General features: G+C 53.6%; 1 protein-coding gene across 2 annotated transcripts in view; it reads left to right on the top strand.

Annotated features, from left to right (window-relative positions):
* The first annotated feature begins 1,322 nt into the window (after positions 1–1,322).
* The window catches only part of KCND3 (potassium voltage-gated channel subfamily D member 3), a 199,114-nt gene continuing 172,892 nt past the window's right edge, over positions 1,323–27,544 (top strand). Inside the window, exon 1 of one of the 2 annotated variants that reach the window (XM_021690096.1) lies at positions 1,323–2,446. In XM_021690096.1, coding sequence (XP_021545771.1) covers positions 1,341–2,446 — 1,106 coding nt within the window. In that variant the 5' untranslated portion in view covers positions 1,323–1,340. The remainder of the gene's footprint in view (positions 2,447–27,544) is intronic. The other variant, XM_021690097.1, reaches the window with a different exon arrangement.

Raw genomic sequence — 27,544 nt, 5'->3', positions numbered from 1 at the left:
TGTGCCAGTTTAGGATTAGTGAAAATGAGTGTGTCAACCCCAAACAATTTCCTGGTGCTGTTACGTGTGTTTCTGTGTCACCACATGTCTTCCCACAGATGGTAACACATTTGGGGATTCAGAGTCATTTCAGTATCATCCTTAAAAAGCCAGATTTGGGAAGGTAAATCTGTTTCTCAAAGCCAAAAATAATTCTCCGAGCCATTGTCCCCCCACTCCCATCCATGCAGGTGATGGGGAGGTGTGTCCACGGTGTGGTTCAGAGACTGGTGGGGGAAGGGACAAGGTGGCCCAGGGCTGGAGGAACCTCCAGGGCTGGAGTGGGGCCAGGTGAAAGGGGCTGGCATGGGAAAGAGTATTGTTACATAACCCGAGGGAGCTATGGATGGTGGGCAGATGGAGACGGGAGGCGAGGAATCTGGAGATGGCAGAGTGTGGATCAGCTTCCTCTGGGAGGGAGAGGGACAATGCATGGAAGGCAGGTGAACCAAGAGCCCGAGACCCTCTTTACAGAGGGGGGAAGGAGTCCTGCCTGGCCTCACAGCCTCTCCCACATCTTTCTGTCCTGGCTCTGAGGGGCACAATTGGATGCTAGGTTGCCAGGTGTCCCGGAGAGTAGCACTCCACCAGCAACTGCCTTCTCCATGGAACTTGGGGAACAGAACTGTACCGAGCTCTGGGCCTACCGTCTTTACCTGCCATCTCGGAGAACTTTCCAGACACAGGCAGGCCCAGCCTCCACCTCAGCAATGAGGAGTAGAAAGAATGTGTTTACCTGATCTCCCTTACCCACCCCCCATTCCTGATTACCCTGGTGGGTGAAGAGTGAAATAAAAATTAGCATGTTTATCCCACTTTTAAATTCATTTAATGAGAACTCATTTACCCTCTCCCAATTTAAATTCGTAATAATGCCATAACCTTTCAGAGCTGATTATACCCACGTCTTCCCAGATCTTCCTCCTAAAGAGCCTTTCCCTCCAAATGCTACTGAGCCTTCCTGGAACTTGACAATTTGTTGGGCAGTCAACAACATCTGGTGAGCCCAACACGGGCTGCCCCGTGCCGTGTGAGGTGCTCTCCCTAGGAGGGGAGGAAAAAGAATCAAGTCGCCGCCCTTGGGTAGTGACTTTGGTTTCATTGATTTGCCTTCCAGACTCTCGCCGTCTCACTTGGCACTGATCCTTCCCCGTGTCCCGCTTCCTAGCGGGGAGGCAATCGCAGACTCACCCGGTTCTCTGCTCTTTCCTCCTGTCTCCCAGGGGTCGCGGAACGAACTCCAAGCTGGTGTGCGAAGCCTCCGCCTCCGAGCAGCGGCCGGCCCAAGAGCTGGAGTCAGCATGGCGGCCGGCGTGGCAGCCTGGCTGCCTTTTGCGCGGGCGGCGGCCATCGGGTGGATGCCGGTGGCCAACTGCCCCATGCCCCTCGCCCCTGCCGACAAGAACAAGCGGCAGGATGAACTGATCGTCCTCAACGTGAGCGGCCGGAGGTTCCAGACCTGGCGGACCACGCTGGAGCGCTACCCGGACACGCTGCTGGGCAGCACAGAGAAGGAGTTCTTCTTCAACGAGGACACCAAGGAGTACTTCTTCGACCGGGACCCCGAAGTGTTCCGGTGTGTCCTCAACTTCTACCGCACGGGCAAGCTGCACTACCCGCGCTACGAGTGCATCTCGGCCTACGACGACGAGCTGGCCTTCTACGGCATCCTGCCGGAGATCATCGGGGACTGCTGCTACGAGGAGTACAAGGACCGCAAGCGGGAGAATGCCGAGCGGCTCATGGACGACAACGACTCGGAGAACAACCAGGAGTCCATGCCCTCGCTCAGCTTCCGCCAGACCATGTGGCGGGCCTTCGAGAACCCGCACACCAGCACGCTGGCCTTGGTCTTCTACTACGTGACTGGCTTCTTCATCGCCGTGTCGGTCATCACCAACGTGGTGGAGACGGTGCCGTGTGGCACGGTGCCTGGGAGCAAGGAGCTGCCGTGCGGGGAGCGCTACTCGGTGGCCTTCTTCTGCCTGGACACGGCCTGCGTCATGATCTTCACCGTGGAGTACCTCCTCCGGCTCTTTGCGGCGCCCAGCCGCTACCGCTTCATCCGCAGTGTGATGAGCATCATCGACGTGGTGGCCATCATGCCCTACTACATCGGCCTGGTCATGACCAACAACGAGGACGTGTCCGGCGCCTTCGTCACGCTCCGGGTCTTCCGCGTCTTCCGGATCTTCAAGTTCTCACGCCACTCCCAGGGCTTGAGGATCCTGGGCTACACACTCAAGAGCTGTGCCTCTGAACTCGGCTTTCTCCTCTTCTCCCTCACCATGGCCATCATCATCTTTGCCACTGTGATGTTTTATGCCGAGAAGGGCTCCTCTGCCAGCAAGTTCACGAGCATCCCTGCCTCTTTTTGGTACACCATTGTCACCATGACCACCCTAGGGTAAGTCTGCGCTGGTGGCCAGCAGGGCGGAGGTTACATGGGAGGGAGGTTACATTTGGATGGTAGCAGGATCCGGCAGACAAGAATGGAGTCACTTGTCCAAGTCGTAGGAGCAAGGGGAGTTGCCTCATCAGAAAGAGGAAGGCACACGTGTGATTCATTTGGGGGGTGAGAGCTTGCTCTGAATTGAGTTTTCTTTTGGGGGGGCATGCATTTTATAAAACATGGAAAATTAAGCCACCATTTCTCTTTTCAGCCCTGCATTCTGTGTATGTGTGTGGGGTGGAGTGAGTGGTGATTGCTGGGTTCTTATATGCCCCTTCGCTTGTAAGGGCTGCGGCGGGGGGAGGGAAACGGGGTAGCAGGTGGGAAGGAAGAAGGGCCTGAGGAGTTCGGTGAATGTGGTAAGGAGGGCACACAGTTCCATTAACCAGAAGACGCCGAGAGCACTCTCTTTGGATCCTTCCTGCGTTTCTTCTCTCTAGTGTATCTGCAGGCTATTTCTCTTTTGCTTTCCTTCTCTTCTCTGCTGCCACAGACGCTCCAGGGTTTGGTAGCTCTGAGCAGACTTTCTCTAAGTGACTCTCAACTTGGGTTTCCTGCAAAGCGGAGCGCCCGACTTGTTTTTTCTCACTGAAGGAGGAGTTCTCTGTGATTGAATGACCCGGCCTACCTGGGCCATGGTGAGATGGTCTGAAGAGATCACATGGTCAGACACAGAAGTAGCAGGATCATCCCGGGGAGGGAGAGGCACTCAGCAAGGGCCACGGGTGACGCCGTCTCTTCCATCTCCCCGAGGTCCCTTCTCTAGCTGAGGTCGCAGAAACGTGTTTATGGTGCTGGCATGCGAAGCTTTCCGTCCGAGGAAGGGGTTTGGGAAGGAGATTGCAATCTTCCCCCTAACAGGATTAGAGCCAACAGCGGCTGCTTTATGGAGGAGACATGAATTTCTTAGGGGTTTCTGCTTCGGCCGTTGGAAGTCATTGAGGCTAATGCAAAATCCCTTTACAATTCGTATGCTGGGTCTGTATTTGCTTAGGCCAGGAAGCGTTATATTGCCGATGGAGAATTCATGAAGCTTTTTATTTGGTCTTTGACAATTTGGTTGGTGGCGTCCTGGTGATTTGATTTTTTTTTTTTCCTGGCTGACACCCCGTGGCGCTGGTGTCGGTTTTTCCATAGTGCTGTGTATGCTTATTGGGAATGACTGAGCAGGTGACAGGACCTTTTAAAATGATTACATTTGTCATTGGGCCACACAGGGGGGTGGGGCGGGCAAGGAGTGTCATTGTCCATTTGTGGAGGACACATTTGATGTGGGCATTTCCTTTCCCTCTTGTCCGTCGGACACAGGCCATCCTGCCCCTTCCTCTCTCCAACACACACATAGTTCTTTGAACAGCCACTCACACCCAGAGTGGGTAGGAGCGTCTGGTCGTTTGACCTTGTCTCTTGGCGCAGTGGGATATTTAGGGATAAAGTGGCCTGGGAACTGGTCACCGTGTCAGGAGAAGGAGGCATCTTTGCCCCTTCGAGGCCGACCCTGACCATCCCTTCACTTTCCTGAAGGGGAACCCCCCCCCCCAAGGCCAGGACCTCCCTGGCCCTGCGCCTGACGTGGCTGTGACCATCCCGCGTGCCCTTACGTGCCCTTTGATGGGACTCATGACACCAGAGTGATGCCTCAGGACTGCCGTGGGGAGAAAACAGGGCAGATGGGTGGATGTCAGAGTTAAAGTGGGATCGCTTCAGAGGAGATCGATGGAAACTTCAGGGGCCACCTGCCTATTACTTTTTATTATTAGGGTAACAGCATATGTGCTTCTACTGTGTGTCAGCGGTGCACTAAGCACTTTGCATATATTACCCCTTTGAGTCTTCACAACAGCCCTGCTAGGTGGGAAAAATGCCATCCCACTTTGCAGATGCAGCAGGCGAGGCCCAGAGAGATCAAGTACCATACAGCTGATCGGGGCAGACCTGATTTCCCAATGCCAGTCTGGCTGTCTCCAGCGCCCGTTCCCTGTTCACTCGCCACTCCGCGTGTCCCCATACCATTCAGGGCCGTGGGGGGAAAGTAGACCTCCAGGGTTCCATCTTTTATATTATGGCCTCGGGGGGTCAGTTTATTCCAGTCACGTCGCTCTTGAATACGGACACAGTGAGTACTGCAGCCACTGTCCTAGGCACACAGGGAATTTATAAACCAAACATTTCCATCTGGCCCGTTTAAATGCTGCCTTGGGAATCAGATGGCTGCATTCCTGGCAGAATCCGCTGTTTTACTGTCGCTGGGGAGACCACTGATGTCCTTTAGCATCCACCCTCTAGGTCAAGGGCGAGGCCAGTGTCAGGGGACGGACAGTCTTGGCCTTGTATGTACTTTCTGAGGCGGGGGAGGGGATGACAGGGAGCAGGGGGCCTCTGCCAGAGAGTGAAGGTGAAGAGGAAGGAAAGGGGAGTAGCATGCTTCCCCTGACTGTGGCCCGGTGGGCTCCTCGCCGTGCTCTTCCGTGTGCATCAGAACGTCTGGCCTCTGGGAGGGGAAGCGAATGAGCAGGACAAGAAGCCTTCCTTCAGTCGTGTCTTCCTTAACCTCGGATAAGTAATGGGACAGCAGGGTTTTCTTCCTCCGCCCTGGCTGGTGTGGTTGAATGCTGGATTGAGCAACTTTGACTTTGACCTGAGTTGGCAGGTGGAACCATTGCCAGGCTCACTGCTTGGCTATACATAGCAGGTACTTGGCAAAACGTTTTTTAATGGTTTGGTCATTGTGAATGGGGCGCCTTTTCCATTTGCCTGGCCTGATACTGTTCTCAGTCCTTTCCAGACCTGCCTGTCCACCCTTTCTAGGGTGGACCTAAGATGCTTGCTCTGCCCCAGCCCTGGCCCCTGGGGGCAGAGGAGGGCAGCCTTCACCTGGCCTCTGGCCCATCCCCTGGGACACTCTGCAACATCAGGGGTGGGGGTCTTCTTGTTCTGCTCAGAGGTCTCCCCAACTCGACCCTGGAAACTTTTCCCTCTCCCCTGGCTGGTTCCTGTCCTGAACTTATTCACTGGCTAGCTGTAGGCCTAAGCGATTCCAGAGAGCCCTTCTTTTTCTTATTCCTTGCTGGCATTTGAGCCCCCAAGTGGCTGTGGGATACCAAGGGCCAATATTCTGCCACATTCCACGGTCTGTCCAGCTACTTCTAACAGCGCCCAGCAGACACTTCGTTCTTCCCGTCTGCAAACCCTCCCTGCCCTAATCCTGCCCCAAGTTCCCGTTTCAGTCTGGGAGAAACTGTCTTCGGCTCCTTTGCAGAGGAGGGCTGACTGACAGGCCACGGGGCTGGGCTGAGGACCGAAGTGCCGAGCAGAGTTCATGCTCCCTCGCTCCAGTTCCCATCTCTGCCCGCCTTCCCAGGACTCACTGATGAGTTACTCAGGTGTCCTCCAGGGAGGGATCTCCTGGAACCAATCATTTCTGTTTATTTAATATCTCAAAATACCTTAAGCACACAGAACAATAACGGCCCAACTGCCGCCGAGGCTCGAGGATGGCTGACCTTTGCAGCTTCTTGTGCTGGTAGGGAAGACCTGCATGGCCAGCCATGTTTCCCTTATGCCCCCTTGACCGTAGAGCTCCCACATGCGCCACGAAAGGATTAATTTCGGTGCTCATAATTGCTGCTATAAATAAAATCCTCAATTATCTCAGCTAACAGAGGAAAGGGATAAGACAGAACTCCCAATATTAAATAAGACCAACATGTCTAGTTTATGAAGGTCGTCTATGTTGTAGACTTTTTAAAGCAGATTTTCCTTCTGAATTTTGTTTGACTTGGCTTGGCATCACGATTGGCCTAGACTGTCTGAGTCAGTCTGTGGGTGAGGCTCCAGTTCAGAGTGGGGAAGAGGAGAGCGTGCGGAAGGAAAGCCTCACGAGTGAGCACCCACCAGGGCTATCGAAGGCCAGCTCTGAGACTGGAGGGGATGGGGCCGTCTTGGCTATCTTCAGGGCGGGGGGTGGGGGGGGTGGGGGCTTGGGAAGGGCCCAGAGAAGACTTGCTCCTGGTAAGATGGCCTGCTGCTGCCTGGTTGGCTTGCTTATGTAATTGAGACAGGCAGCCTATCTGTCACCCCATGCCCTGAGATGAGAGAGCTTTTGACAGTGTCCAAAAATCACTTTAACTAAAACAGAATCGATTTTTACTTCTTCCAAGCATGAAGCAGCCTCCAGGTGATTTGCATTTCCCTTTAAAACATAATCCTGGAAGGGGCGTGCCTGAGGTTTTGCAAGACTGGGAGTCCGGCCTGGACAATCAATACAGGCACATCACGGAATGGGGTGCTTGACCAGGCTACCCCCCAGCGCCAGAAGTGGAGCCAATCTGGGATCTGGTTAACCCTTCAATCCCCCAAATTCTGGCTGCACCTTCATCCACTGCCTCCGGGGCCCGCCAGCCCTCCTCCCAACTCCCAAGTGCCTTGGCCTAGGACAGTGGTCAGCTGTGCCTACATGGATGGTGGTATGTCCCCGCCCAGGGAGATCTGGTCATAGCCACACTTATTGGAAATGAATGACCCCAAGGCCTTTTCTTGGTTTGACACTTCTTAACCAACAGTTCTCGGGTGCTGCAATTCCTAAGAGAAGATACAGATCCACATCCCGACAAGGAATCTTGCATTCATTCAACATTTATTGAGTGCTTACTGTGCACCAGGCCCTGCAAATACAAAGCGCCATGATTGCACATCAGCCCAGTGTAAGGTCCAGACAGCAAGAATTGAATGAGACTCACTTCTCTTCCCTTTGAACCAAAACAAGAGATGGTGGCAAGAGCAGTAGACCAAGGGTCAGAAAAAGAGGCCTTTACTCATATTCTTCCTGCCACTCCAGAGACAACCCCTCACTTTGCTCTGTGTCTGGCTAGCTCCCATCATCTGTCACAGCTCAGCCCCACATCATCTCCTCCAGAGTCCTTCCTGCCACCCCCAGTACCAGGGTGTACTAGGCACCCTTCTTCTTGCTTCCCACTGCAGCCCTGACGTACCTCTGTCTTGTCAGTTGCCATATTTTATTAACTTGATCCACTTATGTGTTTTTCTCCCAGGATGTGAGCTCTTCAAGGGCAGATCTCTATTCCAGAGATCATTGTGTGATCTGTGCCTAAGTCAGGGTCTCACTAGATAGCTGTTCAACTAAACAGGTTTGTACCCCAGTTTACCTGTCTTCAGTTTCCTCACTTGCTAACCATCTCCTGGCCATTTTAAGAACCAGTGGAAGTGCTATCCAAATGTGGGCTATTTGGTCAGATCAGACAAATATCCATTTGTGGGCAGGGTGGAGATGGGGAGGCCAAGCGGGGCGTTCTCTAGTTCTGACGTCAGCCTTAGCATGGTGGGGCCTTTCTTGCACAGGAAGTTTCAACCCTCGTCCTTCAGTATTTTTGGCCACTTGGCCATGCTTCCCACTGTAGACTCTGGGGCCAGGGAAGAGCAGAAAGGGAGCCAGAGATAAGCGCCCCCGTCCATGAAATTTTCCTCCATTCGATTCTTTATGCAACCAATATTTGCTGAGTAGCCACTAGGCCCTAAAAATATGGCAGCAAAGAAAGTAGTCTCTGATCTTGTGGAGCTTACATTCTAGTGGAGGAGCCCAGATAGTATATAGATCAGCAGATAAATACATTCCGTGAGGCAGCAATTCATGCTCCAGAGAAAAATAAAGCCTGGTGGCATAAACAGGGAGCCCTGAGTGCGGGAAGGTGGTGGAGCGAGGGAGAGTTGCTATTTTATGTCAGGAGCTCAGGTGATATTTGAGCAGAGACCTGAAAGAATGTGGGTAGCTTAGGGAAAAGCATTCCAGGCCAAGAGAACAGCAAATGCAAAGGCCATCAGGCAGGAGAGGCCTTGGCGTGCTGTTCTTGGAATAGCTACAAGGTCCTAATGGTCAAGCGGCAGGAGCAGGGACCAGGTACAGGAGGTAATGGGGGAAGCAGCTCATGCAGGGCCCTCGGGATCAAAGGCTTGACCCTTTGTCTTTTTCTCTGCCTGGAATGGGAAGCCACTGGAGGGTTTTAAGTAGGCCTCACTTAGGTTTGCAAAGGATCACTCTGGCTGCTGGGTAGTGAATACTTTGTCGGGAGAAGCCACCATCATAGTCTGTGCAGCGGATGATGATGGTGGCTGGGCCAAGGGCATTGGCAGCGGGGAGGGGGGAACTGAGAGATTTTGCGTGTATTTGAAGGCAGGGGCAACAGGGAGCGATGCCGGTCCTGCTTCTACCACGACAGCCACCCAAGACTTTCTCAGCTCCCGTAGCAAGGACCGGCCCAGGAAGACATGGTCCTAAAGACCTTGTCCACCCCGGGAGAAGCATTGCACAAGAAGGGGCCTCTTGCAAGAGGGTGGCTTCAATGCCCAGGGCAGTGAGACCCCAGCATGGATGGAGTGAACAAGCCCCAGAGCCCAAGTTGGAGCATGGGTGTCTGAGATCCGGGCTGGGGCTGCCTGCAAGCAGGAACGTCTGTACCTGGTTTGGGGTTTCCTTTCTTTTCTTTAAAGGTTTTATTTATTTATTTATTTATTTATTTAGAGCACATGTTTGGGGGGAGAGGCAGAAGGAGAGGGAGAGAGAGAGAATCTCCAGCAGACTCCGCCCTGAGCACAGAGCCTTACGTGGGGCTTCAACCCACGACCCTGAGATCATGACCTGAGCCAAAACCAAGAGTCGGAAGCTTAACCAAATGGGCCACACAGGCACCCCTGTGGTTTCCTTTCAACACAGCAGTGAATACCAAGCATCTGCCAAGGGCTGGGCACCGTGCTTACCACGCTGGGGGACAGTCTTGGTTCAGAAAGGGAAAAGGAAGTCAGTGGCTCTGTTAGCAGCTGAGACAGAGGGGTGGGCAGGGTGTCGGTGCTGCAGGTGGGGGAGGGATGGATTCACATGGATGGGATAGGAGACTTTCGGGTGCTTCACACTAGAACCATTACTTTAGATTGTTCTTCCAAGCCAGCAATTCAAATTGCTCCAATTTTGGGGAGGGGATTTTCAGGCTGATGCCCATTTCACAGCTCTCCTCCTAAATCTCTCAAAATCAATCTCAATCTCTCTCTCTCTCCCTTTCTCTGTTTGGTTTTGTTTGGGTTTCCCTCTTCAAACACACCCGTAAACATAAACATGATTCTTCCTGAGGAGCAGCAATTATTCTGCCTGAAAATAGTGTAAATAAAAGGAAGCCTGGCCCTCCCTCTCCTCAGGGGAGGGCCAGAACCACTCAATAACTGCTAGAGTGTTTTTGCCTCTCTCATCCAGGAGGGAGCTCCTGTTCTGGGCCACGCAGGGTTCTGGTTCACATACAATCATGGCTGGGAGCTTCCCCGTCCACCCCCCCGCCCCCCCCCACCAACCCCTCCCCGGGCAGGGAGAGGAGCAGAGACTTAGTTGGGAGGCTCCCAGCCCCTGTGCTCGGGCAGGTGGCCCTGAACACAACCAACTCCTTCCAAGAAGCCGACACCGTACTCATATCCTAAGTGCTCATCCTCTGGTAATATCTAAGCAGTTTTTCTTTTTTGGAAGTAGGGACCAGTCCTGCAGCAATCTCTTTTGGAAAGAGTGTTCCATAGTAACCTCAGACCAACTTCCAATGGGGACTTGTTTGTGACAAGGGGGAAGGAGTTACCACAGTGCCTTGGAGCGCCCAAAGTTCTGGGCCAGAGGGCTCAGAGACCGTGGCCTCCAAGTTGAGTCCCGTGCTCGGGCCTCCGTCCAGCCCGCGTTTCCCAGGCCGGAACCGAGGCCTCTCCTCCCCGGCCCCCACCTCCCTCTGCCCAGTGCCATGCAAATGTCGGGTGCATGGGAAGGTGGGGGACCAGGAGGGAGGATAACTCAGCTTTGGCTGACCATGACTGGATGGAGGAAGATTGCATCTGGCTCGTGTAATCATATTCTGGGTGTCAGGACTGGAATGAGCGTCATTAAACTGAATCAGAAAAATTGTTTTAATATAAGTGCCACCTCACACACAAGCTCATTGATGGAGAGATGGATGAGGCTGGGGACGCCTCCTTTGTAATGTGATGCTGTAAAATCCCATCACCTTCATTATTTCCCACGGAGCCAACGCATCATAATGCCCACGAGCGGCAGAACAGCTTGAATTTAATATACAGAAAGTCCAATCAAACAATAAATGGATGGAACTATATAAAGAAACCATTTTCTGGGAGGCTGGCTCCATTCTCTGGGATTCAGCTCCCTGACACATGAAATGTACATCAATTTTCCCCAACTAATGCAGCTGCGGAATCACCCCATGTGATATTTGTTTGCTTCAGAAGTGGAAGAGGGGAGCTTGCCCCCCTACATTATCTGGCTATCAGTGCAGAATTGCAAATCTCATTTTCTGTGGTTTGCATGTGGCGGTCCCCGGTGACACAGCGAGGCACCATCCCGACGCCCGCAAGGCTGGAAGCACAGCCCTCTTCCATCCCAGAACCTTACTCGGTCCCACTGACGCTTGGGCGTTTGTCCTTAAAACACAAATCGATTCTGGACCCTGAGCTGCCAAGGGGGCTGGGATGTCTCTGCCCTTGCGGTCGTCTGAAAGAAACCGGCCAGTGCCGAGTGCCCGTGACACCGTGACTGTCCAGTCTTGCTTTGAGGTTGCGCAGGGCAGACGTTCCATCCCAAACTGGACCCCCCCCACCAGCTAGGCCTCCGTCGTTCTTTCCATCCCTCTTACTCAGCCAGCTCTCAGGACTGTAGAGGCAGATACCACCCCGATTGGGCACACAAAGTTAAAAAGGCGTATCAGCTCCTTGACAGTCATACAATATATGTCAAAGACTGATGGCGATGATGCTTTTATGCTTCTGGTGGGAGATTCTCTCCAGCATGATGGTTCCAGTGTCAAGGATAACTTAGAGTTCACCATAATTACAGGCTTAGAGCTGCTGAGAAGTATCATTAGTTTATTTTTACTTCTTCCTGGTCGTGCATACTTAAGCAGAAAAAAAAAAGTAGGGGAATTGTAAACTAAATGATATTAAAACCACAGACAGCATAAATCTTGATGCAGTTTAACAAATATTATACCCCGTGTTTGTGATGCATGCTGTTAGTCAGTGTTGGGGAAATAGAAATAAATAAGCCCTCGCTCCTGTCCCTAAGAAGTTTACAGTACAGCAGGGGATTTAAGTATGTTTATGAGCAGACGAGGGAGGATGGGGCATGTTCCGAAGTGATCAGGAAGTGTTTGGCACAGAATAAATGCTTAATAAATATTTGCTGCTGAATGAGTGCTTGGCTTCACGGAAAAGGTGACATTTCAGCTAGACCAACAACAGTGGGTAGGATTTTGAGATGCGGAAATGGGAAATCCGAGTAAATTGCAAAAGGGCACGGTGCTTGGGAGCTTAACCAATATGCTGCTTTGCTGGTGTTTAGGGCATATGAGGGGAATGGCTGGAGGTAGGCAGGAATAAAAGGCTTGCTAGAGACACGGAGGTCTTAAACTATTAGGCTAAGGCATTTATTTGGTAGGTGTCAGGGAGCCACTAAAGGTGGTCCGTGTTGCAGTGATTAGGAAGATTTATTTGGAGCAGTGTTCTGGTTGAATGTTAGACCCATTGTGAGGTCAGCCAGCAGACTGATCCAGGAAGGGCGTGTGGGAGGCCTGATTGGGATGGTCACGGTGGAAAGGGACAGAAGGAGGTAGAGTGGAAAGGCATCCAGGAGAAGAGAAGTCTAAGTGAACTCTGGGATTATAAGACTGGGTGATTGGTGATGGGGAGATGGCGAACGTTAGAGGAGGAGCAGTTTGGCAGAAGGGCAAGGGAAAGGTAGAGACCGTGAACTTGACTTTGGAGCTTGGGTATTTGCAGTTGACCCTGGATGGCTTGGAGGGAGGCGGCAGGCAGGTGGGAAAGTGGGTCTGGAGCTTAACACGGAGAAGGGGGCTAGCAAGGCAGTTTGAGGATGGGCTGCAGCAGGGAATAGATATTACCAAAAAAAACTGAAGGGAGGGTGGAGGAGAGGCCCCACTTCTCGGCACCTTGCCTCCTTAAGGAACGCGCTCCCACCCATGGAATGGCTTTGCAGACACTTGCATTCAGCTTCTCTTCTTGGCCCGTGGGCGTTCCCTGTCATGCTGCATCTCTGCTGGGGCCAAAAGGTCATATTGGTTTTCTGAGTCAAACAAGGTTTTCTTTTAGTCTCGTACAATGCTAATTAAATAAACAGCTCTGACCCAGGGAGGCAGAATTGGTTTATGGGCTTTGCTAAACAATAATACTAAAAGGATCCTCACATTGCCATGTGGAGAGGATAGATGGGGTCTGAATGGTCACAGACCAACAAAGCGTCTGTGCCTGGCCCGGGGCAATGCTAACTCAGAGTGGCCCAGCCTCCGTGGGCGGCTCTGTCCTGGTCCTTGCAGGGCCAGACCCCTGAGCAGAGGCTTTGGGGATTCAAGAAGCTGCCCGTGCCCCTCATTGCCCTCTTCTCCTTAGGGAGAAATGCCGGACGCCCTGCTGGCATCCCTGGGAACCTCCTCTGGCCTGTCCCCTCCCAGACATACCGGTCTTGGGCCCTGTGGTAAGCAACGGGCACAGCGATGGCTCAGTAATTCAGCAAGCATGCATTGAGCTGTGCCTGTGAGCAAGACGGCATCCTGGTTGACCTAAGGGGCTACAAAGAAAAAAACGGGGCGAGGACTAAATCCTGTGGGGTGGGTGTCAGGCTCTCATTCTACATCTGAGAAGACTGAGATGCGGAGAGTGTAGGGAACTTGCCCCAGCTCGTACACTGTAGTAGCATGAGTGGGCTCAGACTGAAGTCTCCTGACTCCTTTAGAGTCTTCACAAAGAGCTTCGGCCCAGGAACAGAGATGCCGTGCATGCACAGAGCTATGTGTCTGGGCTCCACAAGGTAAGAGGTATGAGGAAAGGGTAGCAAAGTGTGAGGGGAAGGTGCAGGAGGCAGGAATCAGAGACGGCTTCTCGGAGGAGGTGGCATTCCAGTTGACCCTTGAAAGGTTGTAGTGCAAAAGTTAGATGTGTTCATTCCTTCGATCATTTATTCAACAAATACGGTGGGTCTGCATGTGCCAGGCCACATGCTGGGGCCTGAGGAGGTACTCATGAACTGAACAGACGAGTCCTCTGGAGTCGGCATTCCCGCCAGAGCTGCAGACGATAAAATGAATGTATAAAATGGGATGGTTGAAGTAAAAGCCAAGAAGAAAGAGAGAAAGGTGGTAAGGGGAGAGACAGGGAGGGCATCGGCCCCACTGGAGAGAGATGAGGAGTCAGGACACGAGGATTCAGAGGGACAGCTCCTCTAGCCTCTCCCCAAGTGGAAGTGCTCTCTGCAGTTGGTTAGGAGTCCAAGGGAGGCTGGCCTCAGGACAGAAATGATGATTTAATAGCTATGTTTGAGTCTCGTTAGGGTTGCTGTCCAGAAGGCTGAGAAGCAGCTGTTTGCCATGCTTGCTGGAGACTGAGTGAGGAGAGATAGGCTCATTCTGACGTGTGAGGGACTTCTGGTCCTCACCATCATCATTGACAACAGCAACAACAATAATAGCTGATAATATCGAGCTTTGATGGTGTCCCAGGTCCTGTGCTAGATATAAATTATTTATATGCATTTCCTCATTTAACTCCCCCATTAACCATAGGAGAGAGAGGTTACTGTTGTCTGTGTTTTAAAGCTGAGGAAATGGGAGGCTGCTCAGAGCCTACCGCTGGTAACCAGAGAGGCTGGGACTCACACATGCACTGGTCTGACTCGCAGGCTCTCTTACACTCTCCCTAACGACCCAGATTTCCCTGGGGAGGCCCTTGGGGGAAATCGCCTTCCACAGCCTCTGTCTCCGGCAGAGGGAGGCAGACACAGCATCCCCAGTGCGCTAATGTGCCTGGGCCAACAACTCTTGCGCCTCTTGGCAAAGGTCATGAGCATAAGGAGTGGACAGAGGATGGTGATGGAGGACAGAGCAGAGCCTCTGGGGCCAAGGCCAGCAAGGATCAAGCTCCTCTGGGACCACAGAGACATGACCGCAGGTGACAGGCAGGGGGCGAGGTGGCCAACAGGCCCAGTGAATCCTGGTGAACAGGAGGGAGGATGGAAAAAAAGGAGATGGAAAATTTTAGTGTAGTAGTAGAATTTGTGCAAAAAAAAAAAAAATTAAGGAAGAGGGAAAGTGGTAAATATGCATACTATGTAAATATCCTATGTAAATTTCTTTTAGAATAACTTTGGAAAATCCCGTGCCATCTTCCTCCCTGGAGAGATTCTGGTCCCAGGTGGCTTTGTTGCCATATCCTCCGTCTGGGTGGTCTGGGTGGTCTGGGTGTTGGGGGGATCCCCACCCACTCCTCTGCAGGCCTTTGGGCACAATGGCCTTTCACTGGCCCCTCCGAGCACCCTGGAGAGATGGCAGGTGAGGCAGCAGAGAGCTGGGGGCCAGTCACAGAGTTTTGGAATGGAGCGGGGAGCAGCTCTGCTGGGGAGCCTGTCAGAGCCCGGCAACAGAACGCAGGCTGGCTCGTCCTCCACGCCCCTCAGCTCTAGGCCCTGCACAATGCTGGACGGCCTGTGGATCCCGGGGATGGGGCAGGCAGGGGTAGGGTGAGGAGTCTCCTGGGGAGTGTCACCCAACGGGTCACGGGTGTTACTTTGCACCCACCCTCCATGAGGAATCACGGTACCAGGTGTGACTCTTTCTTCATGAGTTGTGATTTGCCATATGTGACCCTACATTAGTTTTTCTTTTTACCCCTCTTCCCTGGCCAGTTTCTCTTCTGCCTCCAGAAGCTGCTAGAAGTTCTCTCCAGAGTTTCATATCTTGAGGACTTGTGTCTTTGGAGCCAAAGCCTCCCCGTCTCCCTCTCCTCCCTCCCCTCTCCAGCAGAAGCTTCTCTGTGGACTAGCAAAAGGGCATTGTGTCGATTAATAAAACATTTTCCTGCAGTCCGATTGCCATGCTCAGAGTTTGGGCAGGGCTTAGGGATGATGAAGCGTTATGCCAACCCCCCACCCCACACACCGTGTTTGACTTTCTTAATATTTCCATGTAAGGTCAGCTTCTTATCTGAAGAGCAGAAGCTGTGGCGTTCATGCTCTGAGTTAGGTGCTGGCCCACGTGAGTTGACCGAATCCTTTGGCTGGGGTGGGGCTCCCTAGGGCAATGGAAAGACCACCGGATTAGGAGCCAGGAGATGTGGGTTGTGGGGCTGGTTTTGGCAGGCTCTGAGACCTTGGGCAAGCTGCTTTCTCTCTCTGGTCCTCAGCATCCTCTTCTGAATGATGAGGGGTTGAATTTAGTGAGTTTTCACCTCTTAGACAGTTCCACAAGCTGTAAGTTTCTCACTCTTGGAAGGAAAACTGATTTTTAGTCCAGTAGCCTGGATGATTCACAGCCTGGAGAACCCTCCCCCCACCCCCCACCGGTGGATGGGCAGGGCATTGGGGACCTTCCCATTTCCCTTTCTTCACCTCCAAAGAGGAAAAAGTTAAGAGTCCCTGGCCAAAGTGACCACAGAAAGGCAAGTCTGCAACGGGGCCTGGGAGGTCCTGCTTGGAGACTCCCCCAGAAAGCTCCAGGGTGTCTGATGGTGAGCTAGGATGACGTACACGATCAAGGTCAGCAGCCCACAGCCACATAGAACTGTGTTTGGAGAGAGCAGGGAATTGTGAATTCAGCCCCAGGGCTCCTCCACATGGGCCAGATGGGGGGAAGGCATAAGATGTGGGACCATCAGACAGCTATTTGAACTCCACAAGTCTTGGGTTTAGAAAGAGTCTAGTTTGCTACCCCCTTCAGAGCTGGACCCCCCCTGCCCCCGCAACAACCTCCCCAGCAGATGGCAACAGGTCTGCCTGAACTTTCAGGGATGGATGTTTACCCTTTTGGCTACAGCTCATTCCATTTGGGAGAGAGTCAGTGATCACCACCCTCCTCTCTGTATTCAACCCAAGTCTGCTTCCTCTACACCCCAGAAGGGCGAGGGCTTTGAGAACCCAGAAGGTTCTGTGAAGGAAACCATTCTGCAAGGCAATTGTAATTATGGTTGGGGAAGTTACCAGGGGACTCGGTGGCGAGAAGACCCTGGGACATCTGTCCTGGCACAGCCTCAGGGTGACCCAGACCCAGCCCGGGGAAGACCCAAGCCCTTCAGGGAATGGAAGCTTCATGGGTGAACAAACTCCAAACCACGCCCTTTGAGTGAATAGCGAAGGGCCTGCACAGCACGGATGGGTGGATTCTGGGGCCAGTGGAACCCCCACCCCTCCCACTGTCTCCCGTCATGCCATCCCCATCAACGCCTGCACCAGGGGCTGGTTCTTGCTTGTCCCACCCCATCCCCCCCAGCTTACTTCTCTCCCCCTGTTATCCCGTGGGTCTGGAAATGACCCTCCCTTCTCCACTCCCATTATTTTATGGCATGAGCTCACCACAGGAATGCAGGGGAATCTATATGTGCTATTAGCATTCGCGTGGGCAGTGCAGCTTACATTACCTTGAGGTGTTTGAATGAAACCAACCATTTAATAATCACAGAGGACTGGGGAGAGGGTGAGCAACGTGTGGGCTCTCTCTGGCTGGGAGCATCTCGTGGGCTTTCTTTCCAATGTGCAGAGAAGGCAAGGACCGAGGGGCGGGCAGCCGGTGGTGGCAGTGAAGGGAAACTTGGTGGAAATGGGCCAGGTGAGTGAGTCTCCTCCTCTGTGCCTTCTGTCACCGCCATCAGAAAGCCTGGGTAAATAGCCCTGTCTGCGTAGGTGGCCCTCACTCCCCCAACGCAGGCACTGTGGTCCCAGATCCCAGCTCCCAGCAGAGTGCCTGGCACACGGAAGGGGCTCAGTTGTCAGGTTCTGGCCCATCCCTTCCTCATCATGCCCTGCCAGGTCACTTCAGCCACAGCGAGAGGCACCTGCACCCGTGTGGGTCAGAGAAGATGGCGGACGGAACTTTAAACCAGGGAGGACTGGACGATGCGTCAGGTGCGAGGTTTGTGCGTTTCATGGCGCGAGGTGAGGGAGGATGTGCCCATATTCGGGGTGGGGCATGTAGCTCTGGGCCATTTCCTATCCAGATAGGGCCGGGCCGCACACATCATCAGATCTGCTCGAACTGGAGATGCCACGGACGAGAGAGAACTTGTACAAGTGTGTACGTCTCGGGAGGAAGTTGGCTTGGAGAGCTGGAAAGGGAAAGTGTTCCAGATGAAAAGCAGAAGTTGGAGGAGAGACTCAGAACCAGGCACCATGCTCATGGCACGTGCGTGTGCGCGTGTGTGCGCGCGCGTGTGTGTGTGCGTGTGTGTGCAGGCGCACGCACATATGAAAGCCCACTGGCAAGGAGGGGTGGGGAGGGAGTTCTCAGTGTAACCCTAGGCTGTTGCTGGCCCTGGGGAACCTCTAGGTCTTGTGCTCTTTTTGCCATCTGGAGTGTCTCCATTCTTGGAAGGTTCGTCTCCTGAGAGGTGACCCTTCTCCCCTAGCAGAAGCATCATCCTGAGCCAGGACTCGGGCTTCTGGTTCTCACATAAGCCCCTCACCCACCCACCCCTTTTTCCCAGAGAGTGACTCTGTGCCTGGAGAATTCAGAGGATTGATGGGGATCTTGTCTTTATGAATTTGACTACTCTGGGGACATCAAGTAAATGAAGATGTTAGATCTTTTCCTTTAAAAAATTACGAAATATATCAAACATACAAAGAAAAAAAATCTTGCCATCTTTCAGGCAGCATCTGTAAAACTCCCTTCCGCCCACAGAAGTGAGTGCCTTTCATTGGGGTGGCAGGATTATTTAATGAAACTCATGTTATAGGATAAAGGCAACTTTATTTTAATGGGGCAGGGGGCTTGTGTAGATACAAAGGTATGTGTGTTCTACTGTAAAAAAAAAAAAAGTTAAAAATCTTTCTTTCATGTTAATTGATTAAAATTAAACCAACCAGAGAGACCAGAGACCAGTTTGGTTAAAATTAAAACCAAACCAGAGAGATTCAGTAGTCCTCAGATTTGTAGTCTTGTTGACACAAAAATGTGTTGGGGGTGGAGGTGGAAACCGGAAGCCTCTGACCACAGAAGCGTGGGAATCCGCTCTGGTCGGTTTCCTTTATTCATTCAACAAACATTCCTGTCCTGCTGACCAGGTGCGCCTTGCTCTAGAGGTGATGAAAAACTCACCAGGTGAGGTCACCAGGCACAAAAAATGAGTCAGATGAACTGCAAGGACACCTGTAGTTATGCTCCCCGGCAGAGTTCAGGACTATGCACTTTGGGTAATGCGGGCAAGGTGAAGGAAGCAGTCCTCTCTGCTGGCCTAGCAGGAAGGGATTACCCTTGGGGGCATGGCCGGGGCCTGGCGGGACCCCTAGCTCCTGCACTTCCTGTCCTTGTAAGCGCAGGAGTCCATTCTCTCCTTTTTCCTATTCTTATGTCTAAACCTCCTCGTAACAGCTAAAATTTCAACAATATAAACTTCGGTTCTGTCCAAGAGGGCTCCCCACATGGATCTGTGCTTCCTTCCCAGCTCCAAGTTTGATGGTCTTTTCCTTCAGACCTTCAGACCTGTGCCCCCCAGTGTAGTGCTCTGGCTGGCCATGCCTTTGACCTTGTTGTTTGGGGCTGGCCATCCTGCTTGAGGTAGGAGGTTCCTGGCCAGGGGCTCTGCTGCCCCCACCCCACCCGGCCGCCCTGGGGGCTGAGGAGATCTGTACCTCTCCACATGCCTGGAGCCCATTCTTGGCCACCTGCTCACCACAGCCCACAGGTTGGAAATTCTAGAATCCTTGGTTTCACCTCTACCCACCTGGCGCTCTCAAGGTCCCAGCTGGGCTATCCTCGGTGGCAGTCCGCTTTGGCCCAGCACCGTCTGCCAAGTCAGAGAAGACAGTGAAATCCTGGAGTCCAGTACTGTGGTCCAGGCGGAGTCTTGGCCCCTTCGCCCTTCCTGCCCAGCCCTGGTCAGGAGCCCAGGCAGCCATAATGGTACCTAACTCCCTGTTTCCCTCCTTCCGCTGAATTGCAATAGAGTTATAACCAGAAGGCAGTTCGGAGGCGCTGGCTTGGGGAGGGGGAGGGAAATTAAGGAGTGAGGAAAGGGATGAGTCCTCTTCTCCCTTTTTGTGGAGGACTGATTCCCCCCGACCCCTGAGACCATGCCTTGAGGAGGGCAGTAAGATGATCGAAGAAAAGCTGAGGATTTGCTTAGGCAGGAAACCTTTCAAAAGAGCAGAAATCCCGTATGTGTGTCGGTGCAGCAGTGGGAGAGATGGTGCAGCCTGCCTAGTTTCCTCCCAGACCCAGAAGGCCATCTGGCTGTCAGGTCCCCTGTAACCTTCTTTGCATCCAGCAAGGCTCCCTGTCAGGCAGGCTCTGCTGAGGTCCAGCCTCTGTGCCTCGTGATAGGGTCGGTTCAATGCCTCGGGCCCACCCTAAGTGGAGTTGGAGGTCCGCTAGTCAGCCCCCTTGCTCCGTGGAACGACTCGGCAGGGCTGTCTATTCTAATAATAATGACAGGAAGCCCTTCATACAGCGGGCCAGGCAGTATTCTAAGTGCTCTGCATTTGTTAACTGGGTAGGCGTTATTATTCTCCTCCCTTTACAGATGAGGCATGGAGAGATTAACTTGTCAAAGATACTTTCTCAGTGGTAAAGTAGGATTTCAAACCCAGCCATTCTGGCTCCCAACCCCTCTGACCACTACACTAGACTGTCACTCCTGTCTGTGTTCATGATATTTTTCATCACTTCCTTTGTGGGATTCCATATCAGTTCACTTGTACTGTATGACAAGCCACCCCAGAAAACTAGTGGCTTAAACCATAAACATTGGTTATTTCTTATGACTCGGTGGGTTGGCTGGGCCGTTCTCTGGGTCTGCACTGGCTCAGCTGATCTCTCTAGTTAGCTGCTCGGCTGGGAATGGATGGTCTAGGATGGCCTCACCCATCTGGCGGCTGGCTGGAGCCATGGGGATGGATGACATGGCTCTTGTCTCTTATCATCCAGTGGGCTGGCCTGGATCCTTCAACTGGTGGCAGGTCACTGAGGTCGCAGGAGCTAAAAGAGAAGTGAACCCCAACACACAAGCATTTTTCAATCCCCTGCTGTGTCACATTTGCTAATGTCCCGAGAGCCAAAGCAAATCCCATGTGCAAGCCCAGGTTCCAGGGGGTAGAAAATCAATTCTGCCTTTTGATGGGAGGAACCACAATGTCACATTACACAGGGATGTGAATACAAAAGGATGGGAAGAATTGGTGGACATTTCTGCAACCTGCCACAGGGTCATTACTGTGAGCTCTGTGGACTCAATTTTATAGTGAGGGACCAGTGGGGATGTAGGGACAGGCTGGGGGATGGTCCACAGGGGACATTAGCCTGGTCAGACTTCCAAGTTGTTTTCATGATGCCAACATGAGGGCAGTGGCTTCAAGTCCCTAAGTGTGGGAGGTAACGGAGCATTGTGGTTGTTTTGATCGGGGTTGGGGAAGGCGGTGAAGAGAATGGGTTCTCCTCTCTGGTGACGCCAGAGGCCAAAAGCCATAGACTTGTTCCTTCCTGAGAACTGTGATTGCTGCTGGAGGCTAGGCCTGGCCTCTCCAAGGAGGCCCCTTGTGCATGGGCGGGGATGGCCAGAGCAACAGAACTGTCACTGGTAACTAACTCTTGGCTCGCCCGGGAATACCAGATGGTGTGCCAGCAACTTGGGCCAGGGAGACGCAGGGCAGAAACTACGGGGAGAACAGAAGTGGGGACTGTAGCTGCCTGAGGGCTCAGCTCCATGGGTGCCAGTCACACAGGCAAGCAGGGCTCTGGGTGAGCCCCGGAGTCTTCGACACAAGAAAACTGAGATGCCAACCCCTCTGTCGGCCAGGCAGCACCCAAGGTCAGACGGGAGCCGGGATTGCCTTATTTCCCGGCCAGCGCTCATCCCTCCGTGCCATCAGATCTTCTAAGGTGTCCCTCCGGCCTCCCTTAAAATAACCAGTTCATCATCCGGTTCCCATGCCTCGCTGCAGAGCTTCAGCGTAGGGAAAGGGGAGAGAAGATGCATCATAGATGCAAAGGGTGGCAGTGAGGAGGGAGCTTGGTAGCTGCTCGCAGCTGCTGCGGAGGAGACGGGCCCTTGCCGAGGCACTGAGCAGAGGTCAGGCCTGGCTTGCAGACACCGACGAGGCAAAAGAGAGCGCCATCCCCATCAAACCAGCCTCCGCCCTCCTCTCGCTCGGCGCTGCCTGGAGTGAACGAGGCCAATGATTATTTATCAGGGAGGTGGTCAGGAAATTGGACACATTCAACAAAGACCAGGAAACATCGTGCCAACTGGGTCTGATGGGGTGACCAGGCTGCTCGGAGCACAATGGCCTCACTGGCGTCAGTGTTTGCTTTCTGAGGGACAGCTGAGGACGCCCCCTGCAGATGTGATGAATGCAGGGGGACAGGCCCTCTGGGGCCAGCCAGAATCCTGGCTGTCGGCTCCTGGCGGGACAGCCGGGGAGCAGCAAAGTAGGCCGGCCTGTAGCCCAGGTCCCTGGGTGGAGAGAGCTTCACCCTCCATGGCACCTCCCTCCTCCCTGGGACAAGAGGGAGGCCGGGCTCCTGGGCAGAAATGCCCCACTGCTCTGGCAGAGGCGGGAAGAGGTAGGGCATGACCTGGGGGCCTTCCCTAGGGTGGAAGTGGGCATTTGGATGGGGTTCCCCCAGGCACTCGCTACCCTCCCCCACCCATGGCCGAGGCCCCAGGCTCCCCTCAGGCTCCTCATTAAGAAATAGAAAGATGAGTGCCCACGGGAAGGTGCTCTGGAAACAGTCTGTTCTGTTCTCTCCCCTGTCCCCGGGGACCTATGCTCATTCCCATCTTAATACAAGAGGGGGTTTGAGAGAAAACATCTCCCCTGGAGTTAGGCACTTTGCATACCTAACTGTGTCTGCTTCCGTCAGGCCTCTCCGTTTGTCTCAGCCTGGGAGGATGATGTGGGTGTCTCCCCCACCCCACCTGCAGCCCCACGTTTCCCCCAGGACCTTCCAGCATTTTGTACCTGATGGCTTTCTGGGTGGGGGTTGGGGCTGCGGAGGCCCATGCTAATGCGGGCCCTCCTGGGCCTGACCAGTCCTCTGGGGAGGGGGGGAAGGGGTACCCTGTCATGGCTAGTCTTTGGCCCCTGTGGTGTCAACCACTCCATGGCAGACCCAGTTTCTCCATTTGGAGGGTGACTGGGGGCCATGAGCAGTCCCCCTTGAGGTTGCTCAGTGGGGCTTTATCAAATGCTCTGAGGATCAGCCTCCTTAGCAAAAAAGGATCTTGGGCTTTGGGGTATTTTCTCTGGGCCCATATATCAAGGCCTAAATATCTATGGACCGGTGGGGCCCTGGAGGATTTGTGTGGGGTCTTCTGTGAGGCCAGCTCCCGTGAAGGAGACGGGTCTTGGCAGTGGGGTGTGGAGGCGTTTGGTCCCGGGCGGGGAAGGGAGAAGTGGCTAGGACTGAGGGACTCTCTGACCGTGGGGCTCTCACACCCCCAACCATTCCTGGTCCCAGAGCTCTGGGGAGGGAGCTCTCCCTTGGCGTCCTACTGGGTACTCACTACATGCCAAGGAGCACCTGGCAAGGCACAGACACCCCTCTGGGCAGTGGGCAGGGAGAGAGTATAGATGTCCCCACCCCCGCTGGGCCCCAGAGCAGGAGTCAGTGGGGGAAGTTAGTGTCTGTGACTCAGTTCATGGGGGACCCCTGGAAGCTTCCAACCCCTGTTGGACCTTTAGGAATGCGAGAGGCCCCTGCCTGCTGAGGGGGTGGGAAGTAGAGGGTGGGGTGAGCCACCTGGAGCAAGCGACTACCAGGCAGCCCCAGAGTGGCGGCAGGAAGGGAGGGCTGTGCACCTTAAAAACGGAGCAAAACCTGTCTCTGCCTCTTTGTTCATAGTTGCCTTTTGCTCCTGAAAAGAAGCTTTCATCCCTTGAGTCATCCCAGCAAAAAAGGCTGAGGTTTTAGGGAGGGTTTACAGGGAGCTGGGGAGCTCGTGAAAGTGCTTTTCTGGAAAACCAGGGCAGGCAGACCGCCACTGACTGCCTCCCTTTGCTACACAGAACCGCAGAACCAGGCCCCGCAAACACCACACACTCTCTGTTCGGGCAAGTGGGCAGAGCCCAGCTCTTGGAACTCCCGCACGATCCCTCTTCTTAACCCGCTCTGCAGTCTGGCTGCCTCTGTGAGTGTGTGAGTGTTGTCCTTCCCCTCTCTCTACGGATCTGTCATTGGGTGATGAGATAGAACATGATGAGGGTCATTGTAAAGCAATTACAAGCGAGATGCATATCAGCAGAGCTGGGGAGCACGGCATATGGCCTCGGGCAGCCGCCCTGAGAGAACTCATGGGGAGATTCTGCTCCCTGCCACACCCCCCCCCCAAAAAGCCAGATCAGGCTTCATGGTGAGGAAGAAAAGGCTATCAAAGCCCCCCACCGCCCACCAGGTGGATGCCGAAGGCTCTGGGGTGGAGATCCAGGGCTGCTGTGTGCTGCTAAATGCAGCTGGACAGGGCCAGATGGAGGGGGCCTCCCAGCTCCGGAGGGTGCAGAAGAATGGGGAGCGGCAGGCGCACCCTCAGAAATCTGCAGCTGAGCAGCCCAAGCCTGGAGAGCTTTAGGGGGCTTGGGGGAGCACAGAGTGCAGGCTAAATGGTGTTTTTATTTCACCCATCCTGATTGTTCTGGATGTCTTTGTTCCCTCCCTCTAGCCCCAGCTACTTCTTGCTCCCCTGGCAGCACCCCCCCACCCCAGCAGCTTGTGGCCCTGTTCGTACATCAGATTGCTAAGTGCAGCTCGCAGGGCCTCCGGTCTGCTCTTTTTGTCAGGGACCAACTTTTCCTACTCTTCCCTGGGGAATGGCCCTGTCTCTGGGCACTGCTGATTGGGCCTGAGGCTCTCTCTTCCCCTGGTCTCAGCTCAGAGATCTGCAGGGGATTGGGTAGGTTTTCTAGAGTGGATTAACCATGGGTCTCAGGCAGGGAAGAGCACAGCCTGGTCAGGTTAGGTTGGATGCCTTCATAGAAGCTGGATTAGGACACTCTTCTCTGTCACAATTTAGGATGAAAGGATCTCCCTGCCCCACCCCAGCTGTGTGGGTGTGTCTATATGTGTGTGTTGGATGATTTGGGGATGGCCTATCTCTGGGCTGCCAGGTCACTAGGCAGAGCTCCCAGGGGCTCAAGGGTTCTTACCCAGGTCCCCTGGAAAAGTACCAGTGACCCCTGCTATACCCCGATTTGCAGTGGGAAACAGGCAGTCTGTTCTGTCCAGGTGCTCCCCAGGCATGTACTCCTGATCTTAATTGGAAGTCCTTTACTTCCTTCTGCCCACCCACTGACCTGCACTAGCAGAGAATGGCAAACTTAATTTGTGAAGGGCCAGAGAGTAGAAATTTTAGGCTTCGTGGGTCCTACCTTCTCTGTTGCAACTACTCACCTCCGCTGTTGTAGCGCAAAAGCAGACATAGACAATAACGAATGAGCATGGCTGTGTTGCACTTTTGTTTATGAAAACAGAAGACGGGACAGATGTGCTCCAAGGGTGTGGTTTCAGAAAGAGTGGAGGGCAGAAGCCTGACCCCAGGGCTTGCCCTCTGCAGACATCCTCTTTCTTTGGGAGTCCAATCAACATCTTGCTTTAAAAATGAAAACTACACATAGGCTCTTCCATGCTCCTTTCTTGGTGCTCGTGTGCACATACCCGTTTTTTACTTAGAATCATATCCTATAGAACTTGGAGCTGAAAAGGTCATTTCACTCCACTCACTTATTTTTAAGATGAGGAAAACGAAGGCACGGAGAAGCGAAGCTACTGGCCCAGGACTGTGCTGCTAGCTGGTGGCAGAGGAGGGATCATGCAAAGCCTGGCAACTTCGGGGCAGACCTTTCGTCTCTCTCATACTGCCTGGTTCCCAGCCCATCATGTCTCTAAAATGGGGCAGAACAAAACACAGAACTGAGTACCAAGGAATCACTGCCTGGACTAAGCAGCACTACTGTGTGTGTGTGTTTGGTGATTCTGGGGGGCCTCTAGGGAGTTGGGGAGAAGTCCTGGAGAAAGAGCCATGTTACTTTCTGGGAAGTCACTCTGATAGGCATCAAGTGGGAGCGAAGGAGGGCCTTCTACCTGGTGCTTTTTTCTCTAGCTCTCCCACTGCTCTGGTTGAGCAGAGGGAGCTTTGCAATCACCGTGCTTTGTTCTGGATACCCTCTCCGTCCCCCCCTCCTCCCTTTATTGTGACCCCGCGATTTGGGCCCCAGGCCCCTCCACTCAGCCTCTTTTAAGACATAGCGTTGAGTACGGCAAAGCAAGATTGGTTATGCGTTCTCTAAGAAGAGAAGGAAGAAGGGAAAACACTAGTTGTGAGTTTATTTCTTCTCTGGAGACTATTAACAGGATCTTCACTGTTGGTTTAACAGGAAGGTGTCCAGGCAGAGTAGGGTGGAAGAGGGAGTGTCCTCACTGCAGAGAGAGGGGAAAGCTCGGGTCCTGAGGGTCCCAGGTGTCCTGCCTCCTGAGGTCTCTTTCTGATCCTCCTTCAGGAGGCCGAGTAACCCAGTGAGTCAACCCGGGCGCCTGCTGGCATGGCAGTGGGGGTGGGGGAGGTTTGGGAAAAGGAGCTGAACCCCAAGCCTGGTGTTTGGCTGCACCTGCCCTTGAAATCAGGAAAGCTGCGTGTCAGGAAGAGAAAAGTGGGACTCGAGAGCCCAGGCCAGGCCTGGAAAGGCTCCCAGAGGATGCTGAGCTCAGAGCCCAGACCCTCCAATCAATAGGGCATAGCTATTTATAGCATCAGCCTGGGAGAAACTTAATTATGATCAAAAGGAGCTATTTAATACCGTGCTTGCCGAAGACACAACCTCTTGTCAGTGGCAATTAATCAGCGGCTGCGGTGGGCTTCTGCCCCCTCGGGCTCCAGAACTGGGGAAGCGTCTGGCTGGAGCTGGGCTCCAGCCGCCCCAAGAGTGTTGATGACATCGGCGCCCTCACACAATCAGCCAGCGTGCAGTGGTCTCCCCTGGGGCGCCGGATACACCGGACTGAGGGCCCCGTCAGCAGGGGCACGAGGAGAGGTTAGGGTGCAGGGGCTTCGTGACTCAGCTCAAGTCGGGCTCTTCCTGAAAGCATTCCCCGACCCCTCCAGCCCGCGAGAAACCCCTCTCCCCCGGGCTCCTGCAACACTTGCAGTCCCTCCTGCATATTCTGTACTCCGGTTGGGACTCGGTATGCCACGTCCTAGCTGGGTGGCTGTAAGTGCTAGTCACCTTCTTCAGAGGCGGTTGTGAGGATCAGGATGCGTTACCGCCTGCTGACTCACTCGGAACCGAGCCTGGCATGTGGCGAGCGCCCGGTAAGCACCAGTCACTCCTACCGCCACTACCATTTTGTCTTCCTGGCCAGATTGTGTGTCTCGAGGGCAGAAATGGTCCGTACCTTTATACTCGAGGTGACGTCCCCCGGTGCCCAGCACAGTGCTGGCCGTGGAGAGGGCAAGGAGAGCCAATTATTATTGGCTGCGGAGTCCATCTGCTTCAAAAGCTAAAGGAATTCACCCACTCATTGGTTCATTAATTAATTTATTCCTAGAACCTTCGTTGAGCCTTCGAGTGTCAGGCCTGTAGCAGACGTCGAAGAGAGGGAAAGCATTAAACACGGTCGGGCTTTCTGTTGAGCTGCTCGCTGCCTGGTGAGGGAGATGTGCATGGAGCTGGGTCATTACAGGGAGGCTTGAGAACCGCTACAGAAGTGGGGCCTGGCTTCTGCAGGGGCACAGACGAGGGGGGACCCAGCCTTCCAGCCATGCCATGGAGGCTTCTCGGAGAAGCTGGTACTTAGGGGAGGACCAGAGGATCATAGCAGGACTTGGAGAGAGTGTAGAGGTTCTAGGGAGAGGGAAGAGCGTGTGCAAAGAAGGGCCTAGAGCTGTGAAAGCGAGCATTCCGATCCTTCAGGAAAAGCTGGGCAGAACCTTTCAGTCCAGGCCGACATCAGGGGCAGCGCTGCAGGTATTGAGTGGTGAGAGAGGAGGGCGTGTCTCACAAATAGCCTTTGCAGGTGC

Source organism: Neomonachus schauinslandi, chromosome 4, assembly GCF_002201575.2.
Source record: "Neomonachus schauinslandi chromosome 4, ASM220157v2, whole genome shotgun sequence".
In the NCBI taxonomy this organism is placed as follows: Eukaryota; Metazoa; Chordata; class Mammalia; order Carnivora; family Phocidae; genus Neomonachus; species Neomonachus schauinslandi.
Note: the sequence above shows the minus strand (reverse complement) of the source record. Positions and strands in the feature narration are given on the sequence as shown.